Source organism: Pipistrellus kuhlii, unplaced genomic scaffold, assembly GCF_014108245.1.
Source record: "Pipistrellus kuhlii isolate mPipKuh1 unplaced genomic scaffold, mPipKuh1.p scaffold_m20_p_30, whole genome shotgun sequence".
Lineage (NCBI taxonomy): Eukaryota > Metazoa > Chordata > Mammalia > Chiroptera > Vespertilionidae > Pipistrellus > Pipistrellus kuhlii.
Genome location: NW_023425530.1, coordinates 2541250 through 2563324, shown reverse-complemented (window position 1 = coordinate 2563324; position 22075 = coordinate 2541250). Strand labels below are relative to the sequence as shown.

Genomic DNA, 22075 nt, shown 5'->3' with positions numbered 1-22075 from the left:
GAGTCCCAGGCATTGCTTTCTACTGACCCCTGAGTAGCCACTCCCTTGATTGGGATGAAGGGTTTCCCCCAGACTGCTCTGACACAGAAGAGATCCAGACCATCAGGCTATCATCCAAGGGAAATGGTGGAGCTGGCGTTGGCCTTAGGGAGAGGGACATGGCAGAGGGAGTTGCTACACTGCAGACCTTTTCCTGCCTGACAGCAAGCTCAGCCCTTCTCCAGCAGGCTGTAGGGCAGGTTGCTCCTCACATGGACAGATATGAAGGATTTCTAAGAGTCAGCATATCCAAAGGCATGACTTCAGAAATTACTTCACCTTACATTCTGTCTTCCTGCTTCCTTGTACTAATTTTTTAAGAAGAGTTGCCAGTGTCAGTTTCCTCATTGCTTCTCAGCTGTTTCAGTCCCCACAGGAGGTTCCAGCAGTTTTTGAAAGGTTCTTGTGCAAGAGCCCTGTGTTTTCCTTCCCAGGCCTTAGCCTCCAGGTTTTTCCAGACCAAGAGACCCATCTCATGCCTGTGGATGGTTCTTCAAAACACTTGGTGCAAGAATTTGAGGGTTTCCTGGAGTCAGAGATCTAGGAGTGTCTGAATCTTGTTTGGCCAGACAACTTTTCTTCGCAGGTTTTCTAAGGGGCCATAGTGGAGGATATGGACTCCATTTGTGCAATAAATACTTGAGAGTTTTAGAGACAGACACATTAGATCATTTCTGATTGTGATACACAAAACAGGGTAGAGGCCCAAGAGAGGCTGGAGGGTGGGGTGAAGGGGAGCTGCCTCCACTTCCTGGGCAGTGAGATAGGCATGAGCATAGGTTCATTCTGGAGGTGATCGGGAAAGGCCTCAGGGAGGCCACAGTGAGTGGACCTGCAGGAAAGGCACCCCGGGCCATGAGAGTAGCACATGGCAAAGGAACATTGAAGCGGGACAGTGCTGACATACTCAGAAAACAGCAGAGAGGCAGGTTGGAGTATACGGCAAGGAGAAGTGGTACGGGATGGATCAAGGGTCCTGGTAAGCAGTCCTAGACCCTGAGAGGTGAGGCTAAATCCCCAGAGGCTCCTGGTCTGAGGAGGGACTCCTAGCAACAATCAAAATCTTAGCCCAGATGCTTGAGGCTTTGTGGTGGCATTGGAAGAGGTAAGAAATTTAGGTGTCACTAAAAGAGTCCCAAAATATATGTAGCAAAAATTGGCAGAACTGAAGGAAGAAATTGACAATTCAGTCATAACAGTTGGAAACTTCAATACTACACTCAGTTATCAGTAGAATATCCAGACGGATGGGCACATCAAGGCCCCATCACAGTGCACTGTCCCCTCAGTCACGAGGAATGTTCTCCAGGGGAGACCCCTTGCTAGGCCACAAAACCAATCTCAGTAAATCTGAAAGGATTGAAACCATATAAACACAGTGGAATGAAATTAGAAATCCATAGCAGAATGAGCCCTGGAAGATTCTCAAGGTGGAAACTAACACAGATGGCCAGCGGGCAACAGAAACGTTGTATACGGATGCCTATTGAGATTTAGATGCTAGAGGAATCTCCTCTGCAACAAACAGGGCTGAGGCAACTCGGGCCTAACAACTTTCTGGGCTACTGGCTGTTGCCCTGTGCATAACTTAGGAACACAGGTCTTCACTGCTTCTCCCTAGTCTTCCACTGAGCAAATGCTGAGCAAACTCCTCCTGGGTGGTACTGAGGACCAGTCCCCTCCGGGAACTTCCAAGTCCAGCAGGGGACCCTGACACAGGGAGCAATGAGGCCAGAGGACCCAGGGGTTTTCTTCTCACACGGGAACTTTAGAGATTGGAGGGAAAAGAGGACATCAGTGAGTGAGGTGGCAGTGTCTACACAGCCCAGAGAGGGTGGCCATTTCCAGGTCCAAAAGTCAATCCAGGTTCCAAATGTAGATCCTGTTCCTACAGAGCCACAGGACTCTAACACAGCTCTTTGTTATCAGATGTCAGCCCCGGTCACTGCTGAATCATAGTGCTTTGGGCTCAGGAACCCCCATCCAAAGGTCTTCAAACCTGGTCCCTCACCTCCTGCCTGCCCCTAGGACATTATTCCAAATCCCAACTCTCCTGTTCATGCCTGTCCCTGAGGGTGTAACATCCAGTGGAAATGAGCTGTGAATAGTTAGAGCAAGGACTGGCACGTTGAACTGAGCAAGTGCCACCTATTTATACAGTTGGCCCCAGGCCACTTCCCTGTGGGAGAGACACCAGCACCCTGTTTTCCAAATGAGATAATTTGCTCAAGGTTCCCACTTAAGCAATGGCAGAGCTGGAAGAAACTGTCTAGATCTAGAAGCCTTGAAGAGGGGGGGTGAGCATTCTCCCGCTCCTCTCATGCCCTACTTGGGCCAGTGGTGTGTTCACATCTGCTCCAAGGACTACTGAATAGCCCCTGTTGTTAGAAGGGTTTGTGTTCCTAGCTTGGATGGATGATCCCCTCTGAGCTTCCAATCCCCCAAGACACACCTGAGGACAGTGTCATCCTCTCCCTTCACAAACACTTCCAGGGAGGCTCTTGGGACAAGAAGCCCAGGTTGGTTTTTCTGATTCAAACCCTAGTCATTGACTCACACAGGAGGGAAGGTCCAGGTTGGAATCCTTTTCTTACTGTCCAACCTCTCACCATCCTTCAAGATGGGCCATTCTACACACACTTGTCCACAGCTAAGGTGGTGTTTACATTTTTAAAAGATTGTAAAAACAATGTATAACATGTGGTCCTCAGAGCTGGAAATACTTTCTGGCAGTTTACGAGAAAAGTGTGTTGCCCAGGCTTTAGGAGGTTCTCACTAGTGCAGAGTCAGGTTCCAGCTTCAGGAGAAAACCAGGGAAGGTGTCGCGTCACCAACAAGAGCTAGCTGCCCCAGCTTTAGGAGGGTCCCTCCAGGTTTTCGCTCGTCTACAGTTTGGTTTAGTACAGTTACTGCCTCCACACGGGCTCTTCCGTGTGAAAAGCACTTTCACACGCATCATATTTCATCCCTCAGCTCCTCTAGGCAAATGGTCATCATTTAGCTAACCTTGAGTCTTAGGGGTTTTTCTGAAACCAAGGAAACTGGTTCCTCTGCTGCTTCTTAAGCGCCCCAGGAGGAATGATGTTCAGTCTTCCACATTTGCTGTCTGCTGTTTAGTTCTCAAGAAGCATAAATCCCTGAGAAGGGACATACGGGAGGGATTGTGTGTTATCCTGGGTTGGGAGGGGACTTACTTCAGACCTCTTAATTGTTAGTTGTTCACATTCTAAAACTAAAGGCTGTTAAGGGAAAGGTTCTTCATCCACCTACTCTCAGGGTATGTGTGTGTGTGTGATCGTTCACTGGGTTTGTAGTCTACTGAATTGTTCTATCCTGAGCACTTTGCAGCAGACTGGTCCAAGGCATCAAAGTTCTGGGTTGCTCTGGAAACAATAGCCTACCTTGAAACAAGGTGCCTTACTGTGGAATATGCCAGGGCAAGGAATGGAAACCACAATTAGGTGACCGTTTTTATTTATTTATTTATTTATTTATTTATTTATTGTTAATCTAAATCCAAGATTATTTTTCCATTGATTTTTAGAGAGAGTAGAGGGGGGTGGAGAGAGAAATATCAATGTGAGAGAGACACAACAATTAGTTGCCTCCCAAGCATGCCCTGACTAGGGCCCGGGATTGAGCCTACAACCTAAGTTCGTGCCCTGGACTGGAATCGAACCCAAAACCCTTCAGTCAGCAGGTTGATGCTCTATCCACTTAGGCAAACTGGCTAGGGCTAGGCGGCCATTTTTTAAAGCTGCCCTTCAGAGTGGAGAACGGATCGCTTTTCAGCTCTTGGCCAAATGAGTTTTGGCCAGGTAACGTTTCATTATGCTTGAATTTGGGGATGATACACCAGTTAGCTGTAACCTGGGGAGAAACAAAGAAACTGATCCTTGTGCTGTAAGTGCACTGTCAGTCATTAAGAGAATTCCTTAGCATGTGGCCTGGTCAGCAGAAGGTTCATGGGGGAGTTCTGAGCGTGAGACTGAAAGTTCCTCTTATGACTTGGTGGCACAGTACTGAGTTGGCCCTCAGTACTGTGTCTCAGCATCCATTCATTAAAGAGCGTGTGAGCTTAGGTGAGAGGGGAGCTTGGTCCTCTCTTCCACCCTGACATGTGCTCTCGTTTCAGAGGTCAGCTGGAGGCTCCAGCCCTGAAGGTGGTGAAGGTGAGGAAACCTCTAAAACGTTTCACTGTCTTTGATTGTAAAAATGGAAGGAGCCTAATTTTCTCCTCCTCCTCATTGTTTTCTGTAGATTCTGACAGAGAAGATGGAAATTACTGCCCTCCTGTCAAGCGAGAAAGGACGTCCTCTTTAACCCAATTCCCACCTTCACAGTCAGGTAACAGCCACAGACCTTTATTAAGTGGCGAAAGCATCCATGTTTATAAGCCCACTGTTCCCCCTCCAACATCTCACACTCCTCTGTGTCCTGCTCAGATCCAGTTAGAATCAATCTGAGACTTGGTCTCTGTGATGATAAGGTTAGAGCTTACCAGAGGTGTCGCACCAGGTATCCCAGTCTGGGATAAGTGACACTTTGAGGAGTATGACCTAGTGGACTGATAAGAAAGATGCACCAAGAAAAATGGTCCCTCTCAAATGAGAAAGGGACTATCTGAGCCCTGTTGGGGCCTCTGATCATTAATCACATGTCCACCTTCCAAAAGCTGCTGGGAAGTGGGGGATTCTCTTGACCCTTCTGCCTAAGTGGTCCAGTTGAGAAGGAGACACACACACACACACACACACACACACGGTTCGTAGTGAGCTAGTGGTCCCAGTAGACACTGTGGTGTTGGACGGCCTTGAGCTCCCTGAGGAAAGGGCTTGGAGTCTTGAAGGTGGGCCAGGCTGGACCCCTGTAGAAATATCTGGACTGGGCATGATCTGAGCGCATGCACAGAGGCCAGAAGACCAGCCACAGCTTATGCAAAATCTGGTGCAGGAAAGAGGTAGGCTCGAGGGTAGGGAGAGACACTGGGGCTACTTAGTGGGGGCTCCTCGAGCCTGGGAACTCCCTTATAGGGTCAGTGCTGTCACAGGGCTGCTCCCTCTCCTCCCCACCTCATCTGGACTTGGTCCTCTCTGGCATTGTCCCATCTTGGTCTCTGTAACCGTGTATTGGGAGAGGATCTCTAGTTACCCAAATTGAAATTCATTCTTGCAAAGTTCATATAAAACATTTATAACTGTGAATCTTAATGATATCACTTTAAGGGTAGGGAAAAAAGACACTCTTGGAAAGTTTGTGTCTGCTTATAAAAGTAATGCAAACTTTATAGGAATAGTTGGTGCAGAAAGTGAGTGTCCTCTCAAGGTTGTCTCTATAACACACTTGATTTCCTATTTCCCTTAATGCTTTTTTTTATAAAAAAAAAACACACATTGTTTTTCATGACTGCATAAGACCCTCCCCTGAATGGATGCACTGTCAATTGCCCACTAGGCATTAAGGAAATGCCCAGATGGTTTGAAGTGGGCATCCTTTTTTAAGGGCCACTGCCCGCTTATTGCATAGGTGTTTCTATGGAATGAGGAAGCATCCACTTCCTGACTGTGATTGTGTTCCTTCCATTCACTGTCTACTGCTGAACCGCTCTTTCTCATTAGGAAGGTGTAGCAGAAAAGAGACGAGGTGATTTGTATTGTGCACTAGGCTGAAGGAGCAAAGGACTACCAAATATTTTCTCTCTCTTGCATTGGTCTAGATCAGTGGTCGGCAAACCGCAGTTCGCAAGCCACGTGTGGCTCTTTGGCCCCTTTTGTGTTCTGATGCCACTTCTTCAAAATAGACTCGCCCAGGCCGAAAACCGACTTCTGCGCATGGGCCACGAAGTTTCAGTCACACTGTATGTGTGTACTCACACGTGGTATTTTGTGGAAGAGCCACACTCAAAGGGCCAAAGAGCCACATGTGGCTCGTGAGCCGCAGTTTACCAACCACTGGTCTAGATAATCAGTTCCCAATCCTCAGAGGAAATGGAAAGATGAGCAGTGCCAGTAAGATCTGAAACAGGTGGAGGTGGCAGGTGCAGCCAACTTATGAGCCCGGATGGGTGACAAGGAGCAGGGGCTGAGGCTTAGCCCCGGGTAAGGCTTGGAACATCTGGTGTGCTCCAATTCTCTCCTGGCTGCCTCCACAGGGGCCCAGGGTGCCAAGGAAAAGCCAGGGGCATGAGGACAGGAGAGATGACCACACTGGACCAGAGTGAACTGGTAGACATCAGACAAGAGGCCATTAGGCTGGAGACTCCCCTCTTCTTGCTGTAGAGAGTCTGGAGTATCTAAAGGCCTTCATAATGTTGACCCCCACCTCCTACACCACAGTGGGACTTGGAGATCAACCCCTCATGTCTGCCCCACCTACTCACTCTGTTTTTCCTCTTGTTCCCTCCCCTGCCTGCACCTTTTTGCTGACAGTATCAAAAAACAATGTTTTTATGCCATCAACCTTCTGCGAGCCATCTGCAGGCAATTCTGACTCAGAACCAGGTGAGCCCTCACATCCCTTTGCCTTTCACAGCCAGTCACTGGGGGTTTTCCTGTGACAAAAAGCAGTTAATATTGTAACATAGCATCTTAATAGCAATGTACAATTTGAAAGCAAGATTCAGTTCCTAAATGTTTTCCCAACTCTTTAGCTTGTACATTTGGAATCCAGTATGATAGAGGCTTCATAAGCCCTTATTTCTATTTCTGTAAGTAAGCCTGTTTACAAGGATTTTTACATCCTTTTTGAAAAAAAGAAAGTGGTGTATTGTTTTTCAAAATTTTACATAAGTAATACTTTCATTTAATTTTTAAAAAGGCAAATTAGAAATAGACTTATAGAATTAATCTGCCCTTTCCCACTGACTACCATCCCAGAGATAACTAATGTGAAATATAATTTCCCAGACCCCTTTTCTGTGTATTAAATTCTCACATTAATTATTGCTCAAATGTGTTTAGATATGCATATATTTAATCACGGCTTTAAAACTTTAAGGAAAACAGCTTGCTCCCCTCTGAAGAACATAGGGCCTGCCTTTTTTGGTCTTTCTCAGGAGAACCAACCCCAATAATTCCTGCAAGTTTCTCCTCATAAAAGATTTAATGAGCAAGTTTAATCACCCGAATTCTGTAACCAAACCTGCCTTATATAAATTCATTGCCGACTTCAAAAGCATTGCAAGATAACTCATACTCTGGCATGAAAGCAATGCCGAGGGAAGAGGCGCGTTTTTATAACTTTGAGGATTGATTTGATGGCACCATTTCAGTTGAATTTGTCCTGACTCTAAAAGCAGACTGTTTGGAGTTGACCCCATTCCTGCTTCTGAAGAGGTGCTTGGTTTTTAAAGGTCTTTTGGTCATACCTGGGGCACTGGTTTAGCAAGTTGTGTTCTGAGTTATGGGGGCAGTGTTAGCCTTTGCAAGTCTGTTTTGGTCTAGGGATCAATAGCTGAAGACACACATCTATTATGAATCTCACAATCACCTCTGAGGTCTGTGAGTGATGGCCTTGCTTCCTCTCTCCCCCCAAACCTTTATCCAGCAACATTGAAAGCAAGGTAGCCCTGCGAAAGGGGACAGCTTAGTCTGCCTTAGCAGAGGCTCTGATACAGCCCTGGTCCCTTGTACCTGATGCAGCATGCCAGTCATATTAGATTTGCACATCAGCTCTGCAAAGTGAGTCTCTTATATGTTTGCCTGCCTTTTTAGCTTAATTGGGGTGAAGTGGACTAAAACTTATTGGAAATTTTTATAAAGCATTTCTCCATCCCTTTACCTAGAAGATTCCATGCGTTCTTCAGAGCAAAGACATCAGATTCTAATCACATGTCTCTTTCCATCTGGAACAGTTGCTCATTCTTTCCTTGACTTTTGTGACCTTGACGATTACAGGCCAGTTATTTTGGAGAAGTCCTTCAGTCGGTGGGTGTCTGGTATTACCTGGGGTTTCCACTCAGGTTGTGTATTTGGGACTGGAATACCATAAAAGTGCACCCATGCTCTCCCTGTGCACCCCAGTGGTGGCACACGATGTGTACTCTTCCCGGTGCAGGCCGGGTTGCCTTTGATCACTTGATTAGGGTGGAACCTGCCCATTTCTCCACTATAAAATTATTTCTTCTCCCTTTGTCATTAGTATTTTCTGGAGAGATACTTTTTTTAAAATTTTATTTTATTTTTTCTTTATTGATTAAGGTATTACATATGTGTCCTTATCCCTTCGTTGCCCCACCACCACCACGCCACTCCCGTTCATGCCCTCACCCCCCTGTTGTCTGTGTCCATTAGTTATGCTTATATGTATGCATACAAGTCCTTTGGTTGATCTAGCGAGTTTGGCTCAGTGGAGAGATACTTTGAGACATAAGGAAATCGCTCATTTTGCCCTCCTTTGTTAGCATCCATTAGTGTTTTCTTGCTTGAATTAATTATTATTCTGATTATGGCCACATGGAGATTTTCTGCCCCATTATTGCCCCAACATTTATTAATTGGCATTTTGTAAGGAGCAGCTTTCTTTCCCACACTTTACTCAGAGAAGGGGATGCAAAACCTTAGTCGTTTGTGTCAATGTGGATTTACGGATTCCTGTTTTAGTCAGTGGGTTGCAATTTGTTATTAGTATTTATTTTAACATTCAGATTTTATTTTGATCATCAGTCATTTTAATTGTTCCAGATTTGGCCAATGATCCCTATCAAACCAGGGTCCTGTATCCTTTTCCCAGGCCCCTGTCATTCTTTTAATTCTTTCTTTACTTTCTATCATAACAAGAGGTTCGAGGCTCATCATCTTTCCTTTTTTCTCAAAGGGGTGCTAGCTCTTAATAGAGCATGGTCTCAAGAAACCAGAATCTGGGTGCTCCGTGTGCTCACCACCATTTGGGCTGTCACTGCTCTCCGGATTTCTCAGTGCCCAGAGCTGGGAAGCTGGGAACGCGCACACACACACAACTAAGAATATATACCTATATGCATACATATGCTTACATTTATCTATATTTCTACAATTCTATCTGGATACTTCCAATTCATTGCCAACAGGATTCATCTTAATCTCCCCCTCTAAATGTCTACCTTCCTTTTCTAAGAAACCTGACTCCCTCTGTGCTCAATACATTTACTCATTGCTCCATCCCCACATATGTGGTCAAGCACTCTTCTCCCCCTGCACCAGCACTGCCCCTACACACCCCAGCTCTCATCAGGCTGCCTTCTCTTGGATTCCACCAACCGCTGGAATACATCAGGTTGAATACTGATGTATTTTCCTGTTAAATCTGGGCCTCGCTGAAACCGGTTTGGCTCAGTGGATAGAGCGTCGGCGTGCGGACTGAAAGGTCCCAGGTTCGATTCCGGTCAAGGGCATGTACCTTGGATGCGGGCAAGGGGATGTGCAAGAGGCAGCTGATGGATGATTCTCTCTCATCGATGTTTCTAACTCTCTATCCCTCTCTCTCCCTCTCTGTAAAAATAAATCAATAAAGTATATATTTAAAAAAAAAAAATCTGGGCCTCCCTGGATGGTGAGCAGTAACTCCCTCAAAAGTCTCTCAGGCCGGGACCAGTGGATAGAGCGTTGGCCTGCAGACTGAAAGGTCCCGGGTCCGATTCCAGTCAAGGGCATGTACCTTGGTTGCCAGCACATCCCCAGTAGGGGTTGTGCAAGAGGCAGCTGATCGATGATTCTCTCTCATCGATGTTTCTAACTCCCTGTCCCTCTCTCTTCCTCTCTGTGAAAAATCAATAAAATATATATTTTTTTTAAAAGTCTCTCAGGATCTTCCTGAGGCAGGGCACAGTGTACCCTCAAAGGAGCCTGCTTGCTTCCTGAGGCAGGGCACAGTGTACCCCAGAGGAGAGACCTCTTCCCCCAGAGAGCTCACAAAGGCATACATGTACCCTCAAGCCGCCAGTGTAGCCATCTCTTGTGTAGTGGGGCTCTGACCTCCAAGCAATGCCTCTTCATTGTACCCTGACCATCTTGCAAGAGGCCACGAGAAGAGATCACATTTGTTTTAGTGAAGATAGGACTGCAACAGGGTCCTCCAGGCTTTTACTGCCCTGTAAGCATACCACCCTCCTGCTTTGACCCCTTCAGAAGTGTGGTACACCTTGTCTGTCAGTCCATTCAGCATAAATTTCCTGTGCATCTTCAGGGTTGACCTAGCACCAGATGCAAAGTTAGTGAATGTTCATTAGCAGTAATTTCTGGGCCGGCTGCCCACACTGATCAGGATAGGTCAGCCTCATGGGTCAGTGGCTGTTAGCATTGGCTCTGCACAGAGCACAGTGGTAGCCATCCGTCTGTAGCTACAATGTAAGCATTGCAGAGCCAGCTCTAAGGGCTTTAGAAGTTTTCTAAATTGTGAATTTCATCTCAGTTTTTTAGTTTTATATTGCCAATCATCTTCTGAATAACCCTAAGCTTGGAAATGTAATTCGGTATTTTCCTTCTAAAAAGAAACATCTGGCAGCATGTCTTCCTCTGCATCCTGTTTTGTCTGATTTTCCCCGAGTGTGGTTTTTATGACCCAGAGCTCTCTTATGGGAGAGACACCATCCCACTAGCACAGTCTCTAGAAGCCTGGCAGGCTCCAGTCCTTTTTACTAACTAGCAGTGAGATTTCTGTAATCCTCTTTTTGCCCAAGGAAAGCAATTTAGCTCACCAACATGTCGACAGGAAGAGGGCCCTTCTGTTTTACTCAGAATTCTGATTTGATTTTGTTTCCTACCTGAAAGTGGTCTGACAAAGCATTTGTGTTGTCATTTAGTGTACTATTGGTTGGTTTTTAATATATCCACAGAGTTGTGCAACTGTCACTGTAATCAATTTTAGAACATTTCAGTCACCCCCAAAAGAAGCTCCATATCTTTTAGAAGTCATTCCCCATTCTGTCTTTCCGAGCCCCTGTCAACCATGAATCCACATTCTGTCTCTGGATTTGTCTATGTGACCTTTTGAGGTATCTTTCCCTTTAAGTCTTTATTTTTTTCCAACAACATGGAATTGTTTTATTGACTTCATTTTGACATACCGTACTGCTTTCTGTATTATTATCTTGTGCCCTGAAATCTGGCAAGGTTTTTTCCCCATGTGTTAGACCTTAGCACAAAAGCAAGGCTGCCTCTGGTGGCCCAAAATGCTGCTTGTCCCTCTGCTTCTCCAGATACAGACCTGGCCTGTTGGAGTCACAAAGCTTTTTATGCTGATCCTTTCCCCCAAGGATTACATTAAACTGTCTCTTCCACCCCACCCCTTATGAGATGGGCAAAGTCACCAAGTTGCATTGATTAAGGGAACTGTAGATGCATAGCTAAGCAGAAACCAGGTTTTGACTATCCCAAGAACCCCTGTATTTGTCATCCTGAACTCAAGTCCTGAGGAGGCCCCGCCTCCTCACATGTGGCCAGGACAAACAACCCTGCTTCCTTCTTCCGGGCCTTCCGGTGCTCTCATTAAGCAATGAGACAAAGCTCTCCAGGCATATCTGGAAAGAGAGCAAGAACACTGTGTGCCACTCTTGATCTCTTGCCAAAGAAAGCATGTCTCATTTCCCACACATCTGTTGGTAGTACAGAGGCCTCTCCTGACAAATGCTCTAGGAAAGAGAAATGCATCCCTGGAGACCTTTATTCGGTGGCCCTGACATTCTCCAGGGCCTGCAAGTGCAACATGGCATCCAAGGTCCTGGCAAAGTCCAGCCTTGCACTCACCTTCTAGATGGAAGGGCTCCTGGGTAGAGTGGTCACCCTCACTTCTGTCTTGCACCTTTGACACCCTCTGGCCTTCCACTCTCTGCACCTTGTTCCCGAGCCGCACTTCCTGCAATGCCCTCCTCCTCACCCAGGCTACCTAACAGCCTTGGTGGTTGGATAGGACTTCTGCATTTCTGTTTCAGTTTTAAATCATTTCCCTTGTTCTCCAGGCCCCTGACTACTGAGGCCCAGACAACAACCCTTTCCTGCCCCTGCTCCCTCCCAGCCTCCCCCACCCCACTCCAGGAAGGCTTTTTTTTTTTTTTTTTTCTTTTGTCTTGTGCTTGTAGAGGAAAAGAGCAGTGGGTTCCGGTTGAAGCCACCAACGCTGATCCATGGCCAGGCACCCAGTGCAGGTAGGTGCCCACCTTGGAGGAGGAGAGGAGAGTGGCTTTCTCATACCCTTCCAGGCTTCTGCCTAGCTGCCCAAGGCAACCCACCAGTGCACTCTGGGCTGTTACCTGACACATGAGCTCTGGAAAAACACTGTAAAGAGCCTGTCAGACCAGGGAGCTTCACTACCCTGAAGTGGAGGTGACAAGGGAACAAGCTTGAGTTGGTATGGGAGTTTGGGCTCTGTGCCCAGTGATAGCTCAGTTGGTTCCTGTTGTCTCTCCAGAGCATTCTAGCCCCTGCACACCATATCGTTAACCCTGATTTGCAGAGTGGCCTCAATTCAGTAGCACACTGTTGGTGAGCAGGGCCAAGTGACGACGCTCTCCAGACCTGTCAGGTTCACATGGAGCCCAAGCAGGGCAAAAATGTTTTCTTGTGGTCCTTGCCCTGGTTGTACGTGGCCAGAGGTGTTTTCTCAATGTGGCATTTTTAAAAAGCAGGTGCTGCCCTAGCTGGTTTGACTCAGTGAATAGAATGTCAGCCTGGGGACTGAAAGGTCCCAGGTTTGATTTCGGTCAAGGACATAGGCTCAATCCCCAGTAGGGGGCGTGCAGGAGGCAGCCAATCAGTGATTCTCTCACTGATGTTTCTATCCCTCTCTCCCTCTCCTTTCCTGTCTGAAATCATTAAAAATATATTTATTTTTTAAAAAATGAAAAGCAGGTACAGAGGGTGCCTTTCTGTGACCCCAAGCAGGAGCCTAAATTCTGGGGCATTGCCTGTGGCTTTGCTGCTTTCCCCTCAGGTCTGTGCTTGACCCTTGAGCCCAGCACTTGAGAACACCTGTCCCTTGCGTCCCTGAAGCATTAGTGTGCTCACTGGGTTAATTCACAGACATGATCAGTTACATGGGAATGTCATTTAATCACTTATAAAAATAGCAATAGCCAAACTCTATATGTTGAGCTGTAAAGAAAAAGTGTCTTGGGTTTGTTTTTTTAATGTGCTTCCCACCTGGCCAGTGTGGTTCAGTGGTCGAGCATGGACCCATGAACCAAGAAGTTGCCAGTTTGATTCTGGTCATGGCACATGTCCAGGTTGTGGGATCGATCCCCAGTAGGGGGCATGCAGGAGGCAGCCAATCAATGATTTTCTCTCATCATTGATGTTTCTATCTCTCTCTTCCTCTCCCTCTTATCGAAAAATCAATAAAAACATATTCTAAAAAAAACACACAGATGTGTTTTCCTAAAGAGTCTAGTATGTGAGGAACATGAAATGGATTGCTGGATTTAATTTGTCTGTAAAGTGCCTGAGAGTCTGAGCTGTTGCATTTCTGCCCACGAGGTTCAAGGGCTGGGCAAACCGACCTCTGTTCCCAGGTCTGCCAAGCCAGAAGCCCAAGGAGCAGCAGCGGAGTGTGCTTCGCCCTGCAGTGTTACAAGCCCCACAGCCAAAGGCACTCTCACAGGCCGGTAAGAAACACAGCCTGGTTCCCAGGCTGTCATGGCAGAGTAGAATATTACAAAGTCACTTCTGGGACAGCCATGTCATATCTGCCAAATGCACAAAGAAATAAAGAGAGTGCTGGGAAAGCAGCCCTTTATATTCCTGGTGAGCCCAGTAAAGCCAGGAGGCCAAGCCTAACTGCTGGTGTAAATGTGCCTTGTGCACGCCCTGGCCTCATAAATTCTGCCTCCACTTCCTGAGTGGTTCAGATCCGTCCCTACAGGTTTACAGGCAGAACTCAGCCCTGCAGTCTCAGAAACGCAAAGGGTAACTTTCACATGTTTTCATTTTACTCGCCAACTTTGAGACATGACTCTTAAACCATATTTTCATTACATCCACATAGACAGTGGTTTTAGGTTAATCCTTAATTTTCTTCATGTGAATGAGCTCTTGTCTTCCTCTTGATCTTTCCCTATAATTCGAGAACTCTTCATCAAAAGCCACGCAACATCCCACATGAGGGAAATAGTTAATCTTTCTGAAGAGTTTTTAATTACATGGGAAGTTTTTTACCTAATGCTCAACAGTCAAAACTAGATTTAAAGTTGTGCGTGTCATGTAATCTCAGCTATTTAAAGGAAAAATGCATAGAATAAAGATATCATTTGTAAAACTTGTTTTGTAAAACTCATAATTGTTTCCCCAATATTCTTTTAATCTAAGAGTTGGTTGCTTTTAGTATTGACACTAGACCATTTCTTATAAAAGGAGAAATTGTATACTGTTGGTCCTAATGGTGACAGAAGAAAGCACTGGAGGTGGTCTAGCACTGACTCCACAATTCTCACTCTGTCCGTTTGTCCCCACAGTTCCAAGCAGCAGCACCAATGGGCTCAGTATCCCAGCAGACTGCACAGGAACAGCGACATCGACATCACTCGACAACCCCACACAGAGAAGTCCACCTGACGAGGCACCAGCACCTGAGGTCCGTCTGTGCCAGGGCAGGGACCACACCTCACAGGAGACTTCTTGGGCTTTGCTGAGCACATAGACTGTTACCTGCTCTGAGCAATGTCAGTTTGTTTTGTGTTCAAGCTTTCTGGATTTGCTCAGCAGTATCAGTGCTGACGAACACCAAGAGAGGGGAGGGGTGTCTTCATGGTTCTGAGAGAGAGATGCTGTGAGCAAAGCTCTGCTATAGAGTCCTGTGTTGCCCTAATCCAGCATGTCATTTCCACATGTCCTGGGGCAGCGTTTCTGCCAGTTGGCACACTAACCTTTAAGCCTTGGGGAGCCACTGGGACTAGAGAGATGGCTTTCATTAATGAGATCCTTGCACCATTTTGTGGGGACAAATGTCTTCTCTCCCTGTTTCCACACCCCAGCGACTCTGGGGATTTATACACGTGTGCTCTTTTAAATGCCTGGGGAGTCAGCTCAGAAATTGTTTGTTTTTAAAAGACATCCTTTGTGGTTCTGGAATTATATAGGCCAGAAGCATCTGTTTTCCAGTAGTGCTACAGAGCAGCTGGGAAACAGTCATTTCATGAAGCACCTGCTCTTGGGGTTGGCAGAGACAAATTTGGAATCCAAATTGCAATACTGCACTGTGCCTCAGACGCAAGCCAGTCTGCGTCTATGTGCCTTTGCCCTCGGCCACTTCAGCAGATAAGTTGCTGCCAGAGGTTCTCTATCCTCTGCCTCCCTCCCCCTCCTCTCCCATAGATGTTCAGGCTCAAATGGTGAAAATGATCATCTACAATTCTATTTTGAAACATCTATGAGGTCCCCCCCACCTTCAAACCAGTTAATGGAATTGGAAATAGAAATTGTTTTTGTAATATATGCTTCATGGAAATTTTGGTAGCTGGGCCTCAGGGCAGTCAGCTGCACAGTTCTGCACCAGAGGGAGACCCAAAAGTGATCTCGCTATCCTGTCCTCCCCATATTCCTGGCTACGGAGAGTTTGCCCCATCCAGTCCCAGGCTCTGCCTACCTCACTCTTCCGATTGGTTCTAGCCCCTCCTCAAATGTACCTCAGCCCAGAGATCCTCGTCAAGGGACATGCAATTATGCTATAAGATGTTTCACCTTGCTCATCAGAGCTAATGTGTCCCTTCTTTTCAGTTGTCATTGTTCTGTTTAACTAGGAGAAAGAGCCCCAGAAAAATGAGTCTAGCAGTACTTCTGAGGAGGACAGCTGTGAGAAAAAAGAGCAAGCTGCACAACAAGCGTTTGTATTTGGGCAGAACTTGAGGGACAGAGTTAAGGTATGTGCTCAGAGGGCTGGGTGAGCCGTTGAACTCAGGGATTGATCTTTGTATGCCTCTCCCAGGTTCCAGAACAGAAATTGCTTCTGAAGGATGGGGCAGACACAGAGGCTGTGCTGTGAAGTGGTCCTGTGACTCTTGGCACAGCCGGCAGCTGCTTGTTGTGCATGTTTCCCATACTCTGCTGCTCAGCCACCCAGGCTGCCTGCCACTCCTCCATCCTCAGTGGGACTGAGTGGTGGCTCCTGGCTGCAGGGGACAGAGAGGCAGCCAGTGTGAGGTTTTTGTTTTCTTCAGGGTTTTTTTATCTCAATTCTAGTAGCATTCAGACTGGATTGTGTTTAGTTGTTGGAGACCTGACCTGCTCACCACTGTGGTTTGTTGAGCAGCATCCTTGGTCCCCACCCTCTAGACACCAGGAGTATACCTTCTCAGTTGTGACAACCACACATGTCCCCAAGTAGTGCTGAATGTTCCCCACGGGACCAGATTGCTCCCAACAGAACCATCACCTTATTTTCAAAAGTAGGGCAGGTGGAAAGATTGTTTTCTCTCCCACAGGAGCATCAGTATCTGCCACCTCTTGGCTGCCCCCAGGCAGGTGGGTCCAGTCTGGGGACTGAGTTGGGATGGGGGCATCTGGCAGTGGCAGGGGTCTCGGCTCTGCACACTGTGTGCTAGCACTCCAGAAAGACTAGAGTGAGCAGCACTGCATTTAGCAGGCACAGATATGGAATGTTCTTTGCCATTTCCAGCAGCTCACCTGCTAGGAATCTCCTTTAGAGAACTGAGAGGCAGTGTCAGTGGCCATATCTGGGGATTTCTGTGATTGTCACACTAGGGGGTAGGTACTCTTGGCATCAAGTGGGTAGGGGTTAGGGATGCTGATCAACACCCCACAGTGCCCAGGACGATCCAGCCCTAATGCCAATGATGCTGAGGGTGAGAGACTCAGAAATAAGGAAACAAAAGTCATCTCATAGAAAACATGCCACTTATGTTCTCCTGTGGTGTCACTTTCCAAGAGAAGCACAGATGCACAGGAGACAAAAATAAGTGTTGATGTCGCATAACTTTAGCTAAAATATTGGGTCTAGTAATAATTAATGTCGTTTTCTAATACTTTTTTTAAATCGAATTTATTTAAACAATACAACAAAATTTAATCAACAATATAGTTGCCATTGTTTTCTACTACTTGTGCCCAATGCTCAGGAAGCATTTTAATCCCTCTGTTGTAAAATTCTTGTGATTTTGATGCAAAAAATTCGGTCAATGCATTTTTGAGGCATTCTTCATTATTAAATTTTTTTCCAAGAAGAAAGTTTTGCAAAGAACGAAACAAATGGTAATCGGAAGGGGCAATATCAGGAGAATATGCAGGTTGAGGGAGAACTTCCCATTCCAACTGGCACAGTTTTTCAGCAGTGATTCTTGCAGTATGCTGTCGTGCGTTATCGTGGTGAAGAATTACGCCCTTCCGATTAATCAGCGCGGGTTTTTTTTCTCTTAAAGCTCGGGCTAACCTTTCCAATTGGGCACTATACACAGCACTTGTAATGGTTTGGGTAGATGGTAAAAGTTCATAATGAAGAATTCCTTTAAAATTCCACCAAACACACAACATCACTTTTTTCACATGCAAGTCAGGTTTTGGTGTGGGCTGCGGAGCCTCATTTTTGTCCAACCATTGAGGCCGCCTTTTCAAATTAACATACAGCACCCATTGTTCATCTCTGGTAACAATTTGCTCTAAAAATGGCAAACGGTTTTGACGAGAGAGGAGCGAACTGCAAATTGTGACTCTTTGATTACGGTTGTTGTCGGTCAACTCATGAGGAACCCATTTTCCAAACTTTTGGACTTTGCCAAGTGCACGCAATTGATTGGAAATTGTTTTTTGTGAACAATTTAAAGTTGTCGCAAGCTCTTGTTGGGTAATTTGAGGATTTTGCACCAAAAGAGCTTGAAGAGCTCCTTGATCAAAATTGGACACACGGCCTCGACCACTCTTGTCATCTAACGAAAAATTTCCCTTGCGAAATTTCTCAAACCAACGCTGGCATTTTCTGGCGCTAACTGCATCTTGACCAAGAGCACTACAGATGTTTTTTGCAGCCTCACTTGCTTTTCTTCCTAATTGGAACTTGTAAAGCATGCAGTGCCGAATATGCTCTTCATCTGCCATCTTCTTAGCCCTAGTTTTGCAACAAAAACCAAACCAAACACAAACTTTTTCATGCAAAACTTGTTAATTGCACTTCACACGTTCTGTAGATACCACGTGTTTGAAGGTTATGTCGATACAAGTCAACGCCAAGCAAGATTTTAAACGAATGTAAAAAAAAAAACGACATTAATTATTACTAGACCCGATACATTCCTTGGGGACTGCTCCCTCCAGGAAGAGGAAAGTGAAGGAACAGCTTTGAAATCTACCAGCCCTGGGGGCAAGGTCTAGTTGAGTCTACTCCTCAAGTTAGGGCAATGCTGCCTTGACATGGGGGCGGGGGCAGTGTCTCCTAGAGATCCAGAGCTCATGTAATCTCTGAGGTCTTGGTCACATCCCACCTTCTCCACAGAGGGTGACTGCAGGCCGTGGTCTCCTAGCTCCTCTGAGAAGAAGGTGCATTAGGTCACATCTGTGATGGAGCCCACAGGGCAGCTGGCATCAATGAAGCCCTCAAACAACAGTGCTTATGTTCTTAATAAACCCCTTAAAACACCAGATTTATAGGTGTTCTGTGATCTCAGAACAGAAGTGTTGATGAAAACACTAACAAGATGCCAACCTAAGTGCATTTTTTATTTTTTTTTAAACAAGGTAGAAAAAGTTCGTTAACACTTTATGAATTTTTTTTTGTACCTTAACTGTTAAAAGCAAAAGGTTCTGGAATTGATTATAGCACCAGCTCCCAGTGCTCACACACAAACGCCTGCATGCACATTGATAGGATTTGCACGTTGAGCTGTGCCACACGGTGGAGGATTGTGCAGCCAGGCCAAGCTGTAGAGGTCCAGAATGTGGTGTTCTCTGAGTATAGTATCTCTATTTCCCAGTTAATAAATGAAAACACTGAAGCAGCTGACATGGAAAATGCCGGACACCCCAGTTCAGAAACGCCAACCGCAACCAACTATTTTCTTCAATATATCAGCTCCAGGTATGTGTGTCAGGCCTGTGTCCAGCCTCAGAAGTGCTCAGGTCATTCATCTACCTTGTCTCTGGTCCTTCCCTAGGGGGCAGGATGGAGGGGAGGGAGCAGAATCCTCCAGAATTCCAGTTGCCCCCTAGTCCCTTCCTTCTTTCCCACTTGGCCCAGCTGTGGAGGAGCCAGGACAGTGAACTCTGATGGACAATTGAGGCAGGACCTGAGTTTTATGGGGTTGTCCAGCCCAGCTCTCAGGGTGACCTCTATCACCAGGACTTTGTGCCCAGAACAGAACCCAGTGGGCCAGTGGCAACTTAGCTGCCTCTTGTTACCCACCAGGTTCTGCCCCTGAATTCACAGTCCATCTTCTTTTCAGTTTAGAGAACTCGACCAATAGTGCCGACGCCACCAGCAACAAATTTGTATTTGGCCAGAACATGAGCGAGCGCGTACTGGTGAGTGGCCCCTATGGGGACTGTTCTTCCTGAGGCCCAGGTTTTTAGAGCTCACCAGCCCAAATCAAAGGAATGTGAGTGTGGATGCCGCATTGTCTCGGAAAATTAGGATGATTTCAGTTGTAAGTAAGAGAAAAAAAAGACTCAGTTTACTAAGTCATGAGCAGGGTTATCTGCTCTTTAGGAGCCGGTGTTCCATTTCCAGTCTTTCCTCATCCTAAGACAGGCTTCCTGAGGCACAGGCCATGCTCTCCCGGCGAAGGCTGGCCACAGTCCTTAGCTGCACACTGCTGGGGCCCCCCTGAGCCACTTCTGGAACCAACGATGGTCCTCCCACATGCAAAGGAGGGGACGGGTGTGGTGGCCTCAGGGCCTGTGTGTCCCATGTACTCCCAACACAGCACAGCCAGGGTTGGGTTCTGGAATTGTTTTACATGCTACCTTACTTCATCCCACCCCTCCCCGATCAAATGGGCACAGCCCCTCTATGTCCATTGTCAGTGTGGCTACAGAGCTGTTTTGGGTCCAACCAATTCTGGCCATGTTTGTCTCAGTCTGCATTACATTAAAAAGCCCTCTACTTCTTTTCTCGAGTGTTAAAGTGAAATAGTCAAAGAACTACCTCACACAGACAAAGTGAACTCTGCAGCCCAAAGTAATGTCAGCTGGTGGCACACGCCTCCTGGCAATGCCATGAGAGGCCCCATTGGGTGCTCCAAGGGCAGTTCATGCATGGTGCCCCTTTGTGTTAGGTTTTAACACCAAATAATGCTTGAAGATTGTTGTGTGGTTTTGGGGGTTGGAGTGTGGGGAGTATGGCTGGGATATATCCCCTGGGGAAGGGCTATGTAGGTCTGTCTGCAGGTCTAGGAGTGTCCCCAAAGCTGCAGAGGAGGAGCTGTAGGCAGAAAGCAGCCTTCTGCTCACAGGGAAGTTCCAAGAGCTGCTGCCGGGCCAAGGGACTTACTGTTCCATAGTGGTTGACCTGCCAGGATCGGCCTGATGCCTTTCCCATGTGCCTTTGTTTCCCTGCAGAGCCCACCCAAATTAAATGAGGTCACTTCAGATGCCAACAGGGAGAACTCAGCTGTCGAGTCTGGGTCTGAGTCTTCATCCCAGGAGGCCACCCCTGAGAAAGGTATGTCGCAATCCTATTGCCTCATAGGAGAGTGTACCAAGTGACAGACACTGTCCATCCACACCTCAGCCTGGGAGGGATATAGGGATCAACTCAACACAGCAATAATAAACTCGTGAACCAGCCACTGGGACAGAGCCAGAAAGCCAGGGGCACTGGTTTTCAGTGAACAGAAAGGAGACATGTTCATCTATAAATAGGCACAGGCCCATGGTGCTGAATGGTGACTTGGGGGTAGGGTGGTTGAGGTGGTTGTAGCCCTTTCCCTTCACACCCTGAACAGCAAAGGGAGTTTTTCTTCAGTGCCCTCTGAGGTTTGTCCCCTACTGAATGGGAAGTGGGAAACCCAGAGCCATGCCAGCAGCTCCCAGCTGGCCTCCCTTACAGATCCCAAGGCTGAACTACTTGGCATATTTTAGGGTCCACTCCAAGCCAGCCCTTTTGTCTCCTGTGCAGTACACTCTCCCCCACCAAGTAAATAGTCAATGTCGTTTAGCTAATAACATTGCAGAGTCGCTGGCCGAATCGGCAGCCGCCTACACTAAGGCAACAGCGAGGAAATGTTTGTTGGAAAAAGTGGAAGTCATCACCGGGGAGGAAGCAGAGAGCAACGTGTTACAGGTAAGGTGGGCCTCTTGGCACTTAGGTGAAGGCCCGGAGCTTCTTTGTGCATTTGAGGGTCCAGTCCCCAAGTTGTCAACCCGCATTCTCCAAGCATGTATTCAAGGTCCATCCATGTTATAGTGTGTCAGTGCTTCACTCCTTTTCATAGCTCAATAATATTCCCTTGCGTTGATGGACATTTGAGTTGTTTCCACTTTTTAACTATTATAGAATTCTGCTGCTATGAACATTTGTGGGCAAGTTCTTGTGTGAAAACCTCTCTCACCTCTCTTGGGTGGATACTAAGAAGAGGCATTGCGGGGCCATGTAGTCACTTCATGTTTAATTTTTTTCCTATAGTTTTAAATATGAGAGAAACATCAATGAGAGAGAACCATCCATTGGCTGCCTCCTACATGCCCCCTACTGGGGATCAAGCCCGCAACCTAGGCATGTGCCTGATGGGGAACAGAACGAGCAACTTCTCAGTGCATGGGATAACCTCAACCAACTGAGCCACACTAGCCAGGGCAACTTTTTTTTTTTTTTAACCTTCACCCAAGGAAGTTTTTCATTTATTTTATTTGTATTTTATTTATTTGTTTGTTTATTTATTTATTTAGAGAGAGAGAAGGGAAGGAAGAGAGAAAGAGAGAAACATCGATGTGAGAAAGAAGGTCGCCTTCTACACACGCTCCAACTGGGGATCAGACCCTCAGCCTAGCCATGACCAGGAATCGAACCTGTGACTGTTCAGTGTATAGAATGATGTTCCAGCTAACTGAGCCACATTGCCTAGGGCCATATTTAGCATTTTGAGGAACTGATGAGGCTTCAGATGCCAACAGGGATGCCACATCCTCTC

At 46.7% G+C, this 22075-nt stretch overlaps 1 protein-coding gene across 23 annotated transcripts in view; it reads left to right on the top strand.

Moving 5' to 3' along the window:
• RANBP3 (RAN binding protein 3) overlaps positions 1-22075 on the top strand; it is a 60630-nt gene that overhangs the window by 34628 nt on the left and 3927 nt on the right. For 10 of the 23 annotated variants that reach the window (XM_036460047.2, XM_036460036.2, XM_036460034.2 and 7 more), the window contains 11 exons: positions 4175-4211; positions 4300-4386; positions 6468-6539; positions 12092-12157; positions 13520-13612; positions 14459-14577; positions 15743-15862; positions 18923-19026; positions 19391-19469; positions 20505-20607; positions 21104-21228. In XM_036460047.2, the coding sequence (XP_036315940.1) occupies positions 4175-4211; positions 4300-4386; positions 6468-6539; positions 12092-12157; positions 13520-13612; positions 14459-14577; positions 15743-15862; positions 18923-19026; positions 19391-19469; positions 20505-20607; positions 21104-21228 (1005 nt within the window). The remainder of the gene's footprint in view (positions 1-4174; positions 4212-4299; positions 4387-6467; positions 6540-12091; positions 12158-13519; positions 13613-14458; positions 14578-15742; positions 15863-18922; positions 19027-19390; positions 19470-20504; positions 20608-21103; positions 21229-22075) is intronic. The other 13 variants (XM_036460049.2, XM_036460043.2, XM_036460038.2 and 10 more) reach the window with 8 other exon arrangements.